The 12,775-nt window shown below is 44.3% G+C and overlaps 1 protein-coding gene across 1 annotated transcript in view; it reads left to right on the top strand.

Annotated features, from left to right (window-relative positions):
• The window catches only part of MAPKAPK3 (MAPK activated protein kinase 3), a 125,025-nt gene that overhangs the window by 68,219 nt on the left and 44,031 nt on the right, over positions 1 to 12,775 (top strand). Inside the window, exon 3 of the mRNA XM_074836460.1 lies at positions 6,242 to 6,592. Within this exon, the coding sequence (XP_074692561.1) occupies positions 6,368 to 6,592 (225 nt within the window). The 5' untranslated portion in view covers positions 6,242 to 6,367. The remainder of the gene's footprint in view (positions 1 to 6,241; positions 6,593 to 12,775) is intronic.

Below are 12,775 nucleotides of genomic sequence, written 5' to 3' on the forward strand. Positions count from 1 at the left end.
TGCAGGATCTTTTTCAATGAAAGGGAGAGATTAATTTCTTGTGCTCCACTGCAGCATAAAATGAAGCACCATCTTCTGTAGACAGATTGGAAGATTTATGATGCTTTTGATTTATGATAATTCTATGAAACACCCTGTCTTTTTTATTCTCTCTGCTGAAATGGAAATGTCCAACCCATATCTCTCTGACTCCCTATGTAAATAAACTGTGTCCCAGAGCTCCTTCTGCTCTGAGATCCCCAGACAGCAAGCCTTAGTGCACAAGCAGGGATGGAACCTCCCAAAACCTTCTCAATGATCAAGACAAGGTGTCTGTAATAACGTCTCTGAGCCCAGGATTATAAAAGCAACTGTTCTACCCTCTTCTGTATTTCTATCGAAAAATACCTGCTGAGTGTGTGCCAACAGGGAGGAAGCAATCTTGAGGAACTAAGTCAGGTATTGGGACATGCTTTGCAGATTGTGAGACTGGTGCTCTTGAGACTTCCCTTTCCTTTACTAGCAGCTGGTTCATAGCTAGAATTTGTAATTCTTCCTAGAAACCACGTTATAATCCCAGGTCAGAGCAGAGGGTGTTGAGATTAAAAGAGAAGTTGTTCTAGTTTGGTGATCACAAAGCATCAGGTAAACATCATTGCCTATGAAAGAGAGCTATAAACCTGGTTTTGCCTCAGCCACGGAGAGAAAAGAGCTAGGCTGTTTGCTGATGAGCTTTCCCAGTTGTATGGGTAATAGAAACTATTTTGGTTTCTGGCTTGTTGTTGGGCTTTTCTTTCTAATTTTTTTTCCCTTCTTTTTTTTTTTTTTCTTTTTGATAAGTCTGAGACAGATACCTCCAGAGCAGAACTGAAAGACAGGTAAAAAAACATGTGTATAGTCTCTGTTTCAGACCACTGCATACATGACAGACTAAACTAAAAATCCTGCAAGAAGCTTCTTTTCTTCTCCTTCATATCACAGTACTGTTCTGTAGAGCTGCCCTTTCTTTCTTTTAATATCACAGATGCAGTTTCTGAAGAACTTCCTGAGAGATTTAATAAGGTTGTTGCAACCGCCCAATCAGACAAAGCTGTGTCCTCACTTCAACCTGACAATACAGAGGATTTTCTCTTTGTTGACATCGATATAATGCATCCCAGAGAGTGGATCTCTTGTAACACCAAAAAAAATATATAGCTGTTACTCAGAGGAAGCAATGTTTCAGAAAAATAAGTCACTCTATTTTCAGCTGATAGTGGTAATTTCTTTATTGTAACTGATACTGATTTCCACAAGACATTGCTATCAAAGGACTAACCTCCATGCAAGTCAGTTTTGTATATAAATAAACTCAGGTAACTGTAGCATTCAGGTAAGTATCACTCCTCCAAAATATGCCATCCCTCAAAGAACATTCGATGACATCAGCTTTCCTAGCTCTCCAGATGAGAGCAAACTCAGATCTTCTATTTCTTTTTTGTTAAGAAAGAAATGAAATATTTGAAAGTCTGAAATGTCTTTAATCCCAGATAGTACTGTTATTGAATTGCTACAGCATGGCAAAAATACAGTGAAAATACCCAGCGGGATAGCCAAAATAATGAACATTCTGTATTTAAACAGTAGTGCTCTCTATGTGTAAAGCAGGTATCTGTGATATCCAAGACATGATAAAATCAGGAACAGCATATCCAAATGGCATGCTAGCTAAAATATGAAGCTTCACAGGGTTAACACACTATCTTAGAGAAAAGGGGCTGCTGCCCCAAACCTTATTGCAAGATTAGGGCCTTATTGTTTGGTTACTTTCTCCTATAAGCTACTCTTCTAGTTTGGGGCAAGGCGGGCATAGCTGAGATACTAAATTCTCTCTTGAAATAAGTTGGTTTGTGTTGTTGTTGTTGGGGATTTTTGATAAAAACAGGATTAATATTTAATTTACAGTTTTAGGGATTTTTGTGAGGATGAAAGAACTTTTGCTGTAGTGGGCTCTTATCCTGTAATAGTACTGAGGTTTTTTTAAACTTCAAAAAGCAAACATCAATAAATAAATAAAAACATCTTTTCCAATGAAAAATGTCTCCTGGCTCAATAAGCTGCAGTGGGCCTGTCAGCATGTCCTCCATCACCAGTATCTCCAAAGGATGCTAATGCGGCTCAACCTGCCACGAGCACAAAGAGAAGCCGCAGGATCCACAGTGTAAGTTTTTGATCATACGAGGTGTAATTTCCAGGGAGATCTAAAACTGGCATTTGAAAGCAGATGTTGTAGGAAATGCTCCCAGAGCCAGGTGGGGACAGCTGCAGCCGAGGGGACCGCGCTGTGCTTGCTTGCCTTCAGGATGTCAGAGGTGTTGGGGTTAAATGGTTAACCCGGTTGTTAACTCCAAGATGTGTGCCTGGTCCCTCCCCCAGAGCTTGTCAGAGAAATTACAAAACCTTAAGCAGCTTAAGAGAAGGCTATTGCACAAATGAATGTTCTCAGCCCTGTACAAACTGCGTGTGGGTTGCAAAGGCTGAGATTTACAGCCGCGGGATGGGTGGGTACCCAACACGGCTGTGCAGGTACAGTCACCGAAGACACCACACCGGGTCACTATAGCAAAGTCGTTTCACTAGTGCAGCACCAAACCAGACTGCTTTGGGGCTGCCCAGCGCTGTCAGAATAACACTGAGTAAAAAGCATCAGCTACGCAAAATCAGGAGAGGTGTCTGGTGGAAGAGGTTTAGTTTAGTACAAGAGCACAGGATACTTTGGCTGTTACTTACAGTATCAGATTGCCACCTTGTTACTTGTGAAAACACTCTGTTGCAAAGACTTTTAGATATTGAGAAATACTGTCTTTGTCACTGGTTTTAAAGATTTTCTGCACATGATACTTGTGTTTTGCCTGGGTGGAGATACGCTTTGTGCTCCAACAGCCTAAGACAAACAAGGAGCACAAAAAGCAAAGGAATATATTTGCTTTTTGTTCCTTAGCTGTGGTCATCCTTGTGTGCAGTGAGGCTATTTGATACTTGGGCTGGTGCTGGAAAGTCTTTTTCAGACTTTATGGCGGGTGAAATTAGCAGAGGGTTGGTGTAAAGCCTTATTAACCATGATTCACACTGGATTTTTAAGGTCTTTGCCTTGTTTAAACTTATTACTCGTTCCTGATAAAACGGTGAACTTTGCTAAGAGCATATATAGACAACATCGAGCAGTGAACCCAAACAAGCATAGCTTTCAGTAAGATATCGTGTCAAGCAGTGACTTGAAAAACGTGTCTTTTATCCTACCAGTTGAAGTCTTCTCAGTGGGAGACTGTTCGTAACTGAGAACCAACTAACTTCAAACAGAAGAATCCTGTCTTATTCCTTCATCTTTCCTGCTTTCTTTCCACGCAAAGCTTATTTTATAGAAACTCATTCTTGTAATAGTTAGAAAGAGTCATAATTTCTTAATGAAATTCCTTGCTTCTGACACACTCTGTAAAAAATAGCAACCCCTTAAGTAGACATCTGCTTGAAATTTTTGCAATGTTTAATATTTCCCAGAATAGGGCCATAAATTGCCTTCTGCTAGTTTTAATGTGCTAGCCGCTGTAACTTCTGCTTGCTTTGGTCAGCCACAGACTTTTCTGTAAGAGCTACATGGAAAGATCAGAAGTGGGGCTGGGAATGGTGTAGAAGTGGGGCTGGGAAATTGGTGTGAGTGAGTATATTTCTCAAATTATAAAATACAGAAGAGAGCTGAGAGATTTAGAAGTTTTCTGAAGGGTCTGGCCCCCAGTGACTGTGAGCAAGAAAGAAGCAGAGATAGGAATTGCCATCTAGGACAAATAAAACAGCAGATACAGGCAGAAGCCGTGGGAAGGAAAGTAAGAGCAAGCTGCTGACTACAGAACAGCGTTACTGAAGGCTTGCAACCTGGGAGCTTACAGTTCTGCATACGTTTGCCTGAGATTGCCACAGTGGGAGGTGGTGCAAAACCTAAAAAGGCTGGAAGCCAAGCCTGAGAAGGAGAGGTTGGAAATAGCTGTGTTCCTCTGGGATTGGATTAGCCCAGAATAGGTGAACTGAATCAGGGGACCAGGCCCTCCAGTAGCTGAACTGCTGAAAGCCTGGAAGGGAAACCTGAGGCGGAATAGCTGTAGTGTCACATCACATGGCAATATACTGCAGTCTGCATCCTGCTAAGTTGAACTACTTTTTATCCCTTGGAGAAAGGACTCATTAGCCCTTTTAATTATTTTCCTAACCGCTAGAACTCCAGATGCCATTATGTTATGTAAAATGACAAATGTATTTTTAACTCGTAAAGCGTGTGAACTTTAAGCTCTTTCCAGTGATACAAATACAGCTCCATTTCAATGCATGACTCATCTTCACATGTAGGAAAAACTCAGCATTTCACATCCCTATAACTACACTCTGTGCACCAGCGATGAGCGACAGTTGCTGTGGGAACCATCACTTTTAATATCCTCACTGTGCATATGAAAGTGCAAAGAAATTCGGACTGCTTATTTGGCAGAAGAGGTCGCCTTTAGTAACGGCACCCACTAGTTCGGTAGCCATGGCGCCTGAAGGACCGTAGTCTGCCCAGCATCGAGTCTCAGTGCTTTGCTCCATAGCAATGTCCTCACTGTTTAAAACAGGTTTTTAAGAGTGAACGTGTCAATCCTTTCCCCTTCCTCAACGGAGCGATCGGGGGGAAGGGCCGGCGGGCCTCCGCCCCCCCCCCGCCGCCACCGCGCGGGCGCGCTACGGCACAAGCCCGGAGCCGCCGAGGCAGCTTTGCCCCCCCCCTTCCAGCAGGGCCGTTTACCCCAATAAATGAATAACGTCGCCGCTGCCTTAAAAACACCGCCCCACGAGGGGGATGTTCCCCACCACCCGCTCGCCCTTCCCCGAGGAACCTGCCGCCGGGCACCGCCCGCCCGGCCCCATGCAGCCGCGGGGAGGAAGGGGGGGGGAGCGGGGGGGTGAGGCAGCTCCGGCCGGGGCCTCCGCTCCCCCCTCAGCGCAGGCGGGGCCCGGCCCGACCTGACGGCTTCCCCGGGGTGGGGTGGGGTCGGGCCGGGCCCCGCGGCGGGCGGCCTCCCCTCAGCGCGGGGGGGAGGCGGCGCGCACCTGCCCAGGGCGTCGGGGCGGGCCCAGGCAGACCCCGCCTTCCGGGACTCCGCACCGGGAAGCCTCGGCTGGGGCCGCGCCGCGCCGCCACAGGCAGGTAACCGTCCACCGGCGGGGCCCGGCGGCGGGGCCTCCCCCCCACACTCCCACCCCGGCCGGTCCCCGGCGCCGCCGCCGCCCCCCTGCGCGCCGCGGGGCCCGCCTCGCCTCACCTCACCTCACCTCAGGGGTTTTCCCGCCTCGGGGCTTTCCCGCCTCCTCCTCCGCCTCGCAGCGTGGGGGGCTGAGGGAGCCGCCCCGCCGCCGGCCCCCGCTGCGGGAGCCGCTCCCTCGCCCGGGGCGGCTGTCTGCGGGGCGGGCCTCGGGCCCGCCACCCCCCTTCCCCCCCCCGGCGTGAGGAACGGCCCGCAGCCTCCCCGGCGGCGCCTCGCCTGCTCGTGGCTCAGCCGTGCTAACGGGGCTCGGAGGCCCCGGCACCGGTATCTCCCCCGCGGCCGCGCTCCCGAGAGGCCAGAGGCCCTCTGGTCCCCAGCGGGGTCAGGCAGCTCCGAGGCTTCGGGAGCCACGCGGTTGCATCTCCATGTACCCGAGTTTGTGGGTGGTTTGATGGTCCCCGAAGTAACGCGGCACCTGCCCCTCGCTCTGCGGACCGGGGCCGTTTGGTAAGCGCTGGCCTGGCATCAGGTCCGATGCCTGCCCAGGCAGTGCCCCTGTGGGGTTTAATCCAGGTATTGGTGGTTCTCTTGTGTAACTTGGTGTCGAGGTGAGCCAGGGGACCGTTGCAGAGATTTCTACATAAAACGTTGAGGCAACAAGTTGTTGCTACAGGTTTATAAGCTCCTTGAAGCGGAGGCTCTCTGTTCTGTTGTACAGAGCTTAGCTGAGTAAGACTTTAGTCCAAGACTCAGCGCAGGCACTTGTTGCAGCAAAAGCAGTAATTTATAACTGCAGACTGATAGTTGTGTATATTGGAACTGGGGCGACTGGTCTGTAAAGCTAAACAAAGTGTGCTTTCCTGAGGTGAACCTCCACTTTTGGTCTCTCTAGCACCTGGTCATCTTGTTAACAAAGGGAGAGGGGAAAGTGGTTAGGTGGGAGAACTGTTAGTTCGCATCAATTACTAACGCTCGTTTACATTTTTACTCAGGACTAAATGGCGAGCAAATGGACTGTTTGAAGCACTGGGTTTGATCGCCTAAGAGGAGGGACTCTGCTGAGGATAACCCACAGGGAATCTGTTGGGTATCTCTGTAATCTCAGGCTCTTCCCTGATATGGAACAAAGTGCAGGTGAACAGGAATCCCAGCCAGAGAGTCATGTGGATAGCAAGAGCAGCGTGAAGTCCTCGCCTGGGGGAGCGGCCCATGTCAAACTGGAAATAAAAAAACATGCAGTTACGGATGACTACAAACTCTCCAAACGGGTGCTAGGGTTAGGAATCAATGGCAAAGTACTGGAGTGTTTCAACAAGGAGACAGGCCAGAAATGTGCTTTGAAGGTATGTAGGCTTTTTCTTTTTTCTTTTTTTTTCCTTATTTACAATTTGGAGGCCAGAGTTCACTTCCATTGCCCTGTAAAAGCTACTTGTTCTGTTGCTTACATTTCACAGTGCTGTATGAAGAATTTGAGTATGTGGAGACATTTGCTATTACTTACAACATTGTAGTCCAAACTTGAGTCTTTTCCAGAATATTCTGAGTTTCCAGAAGAATGTTATCAGCTGTGAAATTCTCGTGTTCATATTTAAAAGACAAAAAAGCGGGGGAGAGAACAGTGTCTTGGTGTGTTCTGTGAGAAAGCTTGCTAGATTTTGAATGAACCTATTATGCAGTATTTGGGGAGGAAACTATTCTTGATCTTGTGCAATGAAATAGGCCTAAACGGGGAAGGATTTAAATGTTCATTGGTCTTCAGGCTTTCCTCCCTTTGAAGACTTTTCTTAAGGGGCATTTCCAGTTGTTTATTCACTTATTCTCTTTATTTTTGTGATCCATTTACAGAAGGGTATTACTTGGGAAAACACTGATTACACCAGTATGGCAAGTAAGTTTAGTAGATATTTATGGTGCTAAGTACCACTTAAGTAAATGGAGCAGTAACCATTCATTAGAGAACATAAAGCTTACCTGCCTTTTGCTCTGCAGCTTTTAAACTTGAAGATTCCCCTGATGCTTTTAAACCACATCCTTAGGAAAAAGCAGCCCAAATGAGAACCAGGATGGTTCTGTATGGTAAGGCTGAAAACCAGCTGAAGTAATTGTCATTTACATGTTACAGAGTCCTTGCTGGTGTTAATCTGATTAGTTGGGATGTCTGGAAGGCTTTCAGGTACCCTTCCTTTTCTTAAACCTCACACTCCATGTTTGCTGACAGCAGGATGTTTGCTGCTAGTGGTCAGCTGGAAGGTCTGCCAAGGTCTGGGTATGGTCTTACCTTTGCCAAGTAGAACTGCTGTCCCCAGCAAAGCCTTTGCGCTTTGACGGAGCAGACTGGAAATATCTGGTGGCTTTGTGTATTGAAAAGATTTTTAATAGAGGAACTAGAAAAGCTTATAATACAATAACGATGATAAATTCACGTTTCCAACACTCTCATTTTCTTTATCACACTGTTTTTTGAATTAGCTGACTCACAGAAATTTTTCATGGGGAAACTGGAGGATTTGGCAGACTTGGAAGTAGTGGGGTTTTGCGCCTGCATAGAGGAGTGTCAGGTTTTTACAACTCTGAGGTGATCCATTAATCAGATCCTTCTGAAGTGCTATCAACGTTAATTTCTATACTTAGCATACCGTGATGAAGGATAATAGTTAATATGAAGCTGTTCTGATGTTTCTGAATAGTTCAGCGGCTTTGTTGCTGATTATAGACCATTCATACTTCAAAGGTTTTGCAGTCATAAGGCCTGGAAGCATTTTAAAATAGAAGTTGCCATTTCAGAGCACAATCCAGGGGCAACAAGTGTGTTCCAGAGCAAATTCTGTAGCGCTGGAATCAAATAGGAAATGCATTACTATGGATACTAGCATCCGTAAAATATTTTTTTTAATTCAGCACTCAGAGTTGGGAGGGGGAGAAGAAAAGTAAAGTTGCTGTGCCCTGATGGTGTACTCTGCCTGATGGGGAGGAGGAAGCTGTAGTAGGGCCTCCAATACCAGTTTCTGTTTAGCACTGATTGAGTTGGCTGATTTTTTCAGAACTTTTAAAAATATCTTAAGGACTAAAACACCACCCCCCTTCCCAAGATGGAGTTTTGTCATTAATGGCTAATATATCACTGAAATTATGCTTTATATGTGTTTGTCATCCTCCCCTCCCCAGCTGTGGAATGTGTGCACTTTTCTTTTGAAAGGAACAGAAATATTAAGATGTTTATGAGTTCTCTAGGGAGTTTAAATGGCAGATAATAGTTTGCTGCTTGCGTGTGTGTATTTCTTATCATTATGAGTTTAAGTGCTGAATAAAAAGTTAAATATGCAATTAAGTAAAACTGCCAGTAGCCCAGAGAGAATCCGCTATTCTCTCCGAAGATGGTCTAATGAGAAGATTACCCAACAAGGAAGGATAAAAACTATGCTTGTTAATTGGCAAGAATAGAAAGATCTTTTCCTAGCCCTGAAGATATTTGCAAGGATGAAAATATTCAGAGGAAGTTTTTTTCATTGTTTCTTGTGAAACGTGAACTGGGCCACGCGAATCCCAAATCTGCTCCAGATGAAACTTCAGAGCAAACCATCCAGTCAAAACAGTTATGGAAAAGGGACAAGAAACTTGGAAAAAAAATGTTCAGATACAGCTTCAGTGCAGAATTCTCTGTGTAGGGACAATAGGGCCTTGACGCTTCTGCCTTGCCACTGCTCATACATCCTAGGTGTGATGGCGGGGTTATCATTTGCTTACAGGAATAGAAAGTGGAGGCTGATGAAGCTGTCACAGAAAAAACCCAACTGGTCTGACAGGTAAAGAGAAATGTGAAGATTGAATTGCAAGTCGAACAGGAAAAAAGGGTTGCTGGCTGCGTTTTTTCTTTTTCTAGAGGCTGCTTGTGCAGTATCCATTGAGATCTATGTATATTTGTGTAACAAATACTTCAGGTGTGAGTATGCTCACTGTAATCTACTCCTGGGAAAGGAAAAACATCATTCCTGCTGCCGAAGATAAAGCGTAATAGTCTGTTCCCCTTCACACCAAACTTGCCCATTAAAGCAGCTTCTGACTTGGCAGATGGCACTGCTTTCTGCCTGCAGGTTTTCTTTTATATGGGAACAAAGACAGCACAGCCAGGATCTGGATAGAAATTACTCAATGGAAGGAATTTTAACTGAGGTACTCTGGAGGAAAGGACTGGAACAGGCAGAAACATTCATCCGCAGAGCCATGTGTCAGTCAAGCACTACATACTGTAGTTGGGAGGTCCCTGTTGTCCTCTTTAGTCTGTGTCCATAATTGGAACTAGTTAGAATGTCACTAATCATTTTAGAGTGGGAAAACACAAGACATCCTCTCAGAGATACTGCAGGGCTTTGGTTATTTTCCTGAAGTATTATGTGGCTTAGTTTACTCTGCTTGGCATTGTGATTTGCTACACGCTTGTACAATGTGCTGTCAGCTTTGTTTCCGTTAGATTGAAATGCCACACACATTGCTGTCCTGCTCCAGAAAATCTAATCTGGTTACTCACTTAAACGCATAATGACATTTTGGCTGAACAGCACTGTTTCCAACTAGTGAGAATGCAGGGATTTAGAAAAGTAGAAGCATAAACAAAACTGCTGTGCAGGCCTGTGGCCTTCTAGAAGGCAACTATGTTTTAGTCTCTCTTCCTTACAAATAGAAAACCTTCTCGGATCTCTCTCCATACTTGATCCAGAAATAGCGTCAAGTGAAGTCTAGTCACCCTTCTATATTTATCTCTTCTTTGTCAGTCTGCCCTCTTCTGTTCACTTTATCTTTGGGGCTAAAATTTAACCTCTACTCCTTTAACACTGCCATCAGCTTGAGCGTTCTCTGCTGTTTTTCACACTCCTCCCTGGTTTTAGGGAGAGGAGGAGGCCAAAGTAGCTGCCTACCTGTGAGGATAAATGTGGACTCCTGGGACTTGCCTCCCATTAAAAAAACACAACCTACAGTTCCTTGTTCTTTCTTTCTTCCTTTTTCCCCCACTTTTTTTTTTTTTTTTTCCTGGACACAAATTCCTGCTAAGTGGTGTCAAAATAATATTTCAATGCATTTGATGACATACTTTCTTTTTGTAAAAGATGGTAGAAAGGGCTCAGACAGAGTTTGATCAAGAAAAGAGAGCTACAGAGCATGCTGCTGGGGTATTGGGACTTCTCTGCATCTGCAGGTTGAGGATTTTAGTGGATGTTTCAGGATGTAAAAACAGTGTTACATGTCATTGGCATACCATTCACCGTCAGTAAACACGTGTTGCTTCTTTCCAGGAGAAGAAAAGGAAGGACAATTCAGGCATGGCAGCAAAGCAAAGACCCTTGGAACTTCAGGAAAACAAAGTATATTGGTTATGAGCGTCTTGGTACCTTTTATATGAAAACTCTCCTGAATAATGGTGTAATAGTTGTAATGTGCTTCTCCGCTAAGCCCTGCACATAGGCGGTGTATACTGCAGCTGCCTTCCAGACATCTGAGGCTTCTAGGTTAAGGCAGAGTATGTGTGAATGGACCTGCTAGTTCATAGGTCATATCCTCTAGAATAAATAGTGAGTGAAGTCATGACCTGCCTCATGGAAAATGTCCTGTGCTGCTGAGTGCCAACAATACAGTATATGTCACTTACTGATTTGAAGACAAATAGGGTGAAGCCCGAAAGTTAAATAAAGCAAAAAGCAAACACAAAAATGAACAGGCTCCTTGCCTTTTAGATTTAAGGAATGATACAAATGGTGAATGATATAAATGATAATCATAGAGTAGGAGCCTCTACTGTTATGCGTAAGAATATTAGCATAACTTTGTGCTCAGAAGGAAGGAAATCAGGTAATGGAGAAAGAAAGTTTGCAAAAAAATCTTTCCCAAAACGGTTCTTGGAAACCACGCAAAGGACTCTATAGAGACTGTTGTTCTGCTTTCCAAAGTGGAGTTGCTGTGGAGAAAGGTAGTCATTCTGCATAACCTTAATTTCATTTAGTCTTGACCTATGTTTCTGCCTCTCACTCAATTTTAGTGTTTCTGATTATGTTAAGTAATGCTACATAATGTCAGTTAATTGCTGGATAGTCTGTTTTCAGTTAGTATACCCTGAAGTCAGGTCGTGATTGCTCACAAATGGGAGACTGTACAGTCCAAAGTACCTGTTTTGCAAGCTATCTGAATAACTGGTACTTTCAAAATACCCTGTTTATTGCCTGAAATAAGACCATGATCAGGGAAAAGAATGCAGCAGTGGAGAAGGCAATGCATACAGTGAAAGTGAAGGTTATTTCAGGCTGATGATTGATTGTAGAATAGGGAATGTTAACAGTCGTCTTAGATGCTATAGATTGCATTTTTAGAAGAGAAGAAAATCATGCCAGATTAGGAATGAAACATTTCAACATTTTTAGAATAAGGGAGAATAATGTACTAAACTAGAACTGTGGTGGGAATTCAGGGGAACCAAGTGTAATTGTTGGTTAGGGTGTGTGCAGGAGGAAGGAGCTCTTGCTGTACTGGAGAGATTGTATGTTTCAGGAGGAAATTAGCACTTTCTAGTGAAGTATTCTGTAGTTCCCTCTTACCTACCGTGTTTCCTGCAGCCTATTTATACTGATTTATCTCATGCTACAGTATATTCAGTGTCAGGAACACAGCTGAGTATGAGTAATAAACTCCAGGAGCTATGTGTTGTAGATCAAAGCCAGATACTGTGTAGAATGAATATGAGTTCAGAAAAGTTCTAGTTAAATGGCAGCCCCAGTGTATGGAGGAGTACCTAAAATATGGATAGCATGAGACTGGTCCTTGAATTTTATCCTTCAGTGCCAGTCTTGATAAGTATTACATAAATATGCATAAAATACCTAAAATAACATTCAGTCGATTAAAAAGTGGGTCATTTCTGCTGCTACAAGAATTGTTTTTAAACCAGTGAGTCATTCAAGACCTGAGTCTTTGAGCACTTTGTACATATTTGGGCCAGAATGGCACCTTCCAGAATGTCAGTTGGACTAGTTAATTTAAAAAGGTAGACTTTATCAATTTACTTTGAAGATCTGACATTCCTGACTGGTCATCTTCTTATTTGAAATACAACAAAATTTAAAAAAAAAAAAAAAAAGATGGGCTTGGTCTATAATAATAAAACTATGTGTAGTAAGTTCTTATTAGGTTCCATGGCAGTTCATTAAGCCTATGGAGTGCAAACAGAAAGTCAAATGCTATAAACCATTAAGTCATAGAATCATAGAAAGGTTTGGGTTGGAAGGGACCTTAAAGCTCATCTAGTCCCACGCCCTGCCATGGGCAGGGACACCTTCCACCAGCCCAGGTTGCCCAAAGCCCCGTCCAACCTGGCCTTGAACCCTTCCAGGGAGGGGGCAGCCACAGCTGCTCTGGGCAACCTGTGCCAGTGTCTCTTCACCCTCAGTAAAGTATTTCTTCCTTCTATCTAACCTAAATCTACCCTCTTTCATTTTAAAACCGTTACCCCTTGTCCTATCCCTACACCCTCTGATAAAGAGTCC

The sequence above is a fragment of the Strix aluco genome, chromosome 11, assembly GCF_031877795.1.
Source record: "Strix aluco isolate bStrAlu1 chromosome 11, bStrAlu1.hap1, whole genome shotgun sequence".
NCBI lineage: Eukaryota > Metazoa > Chordata > Aves > Strigiformes > Strigidae > Strix > Strix aluco.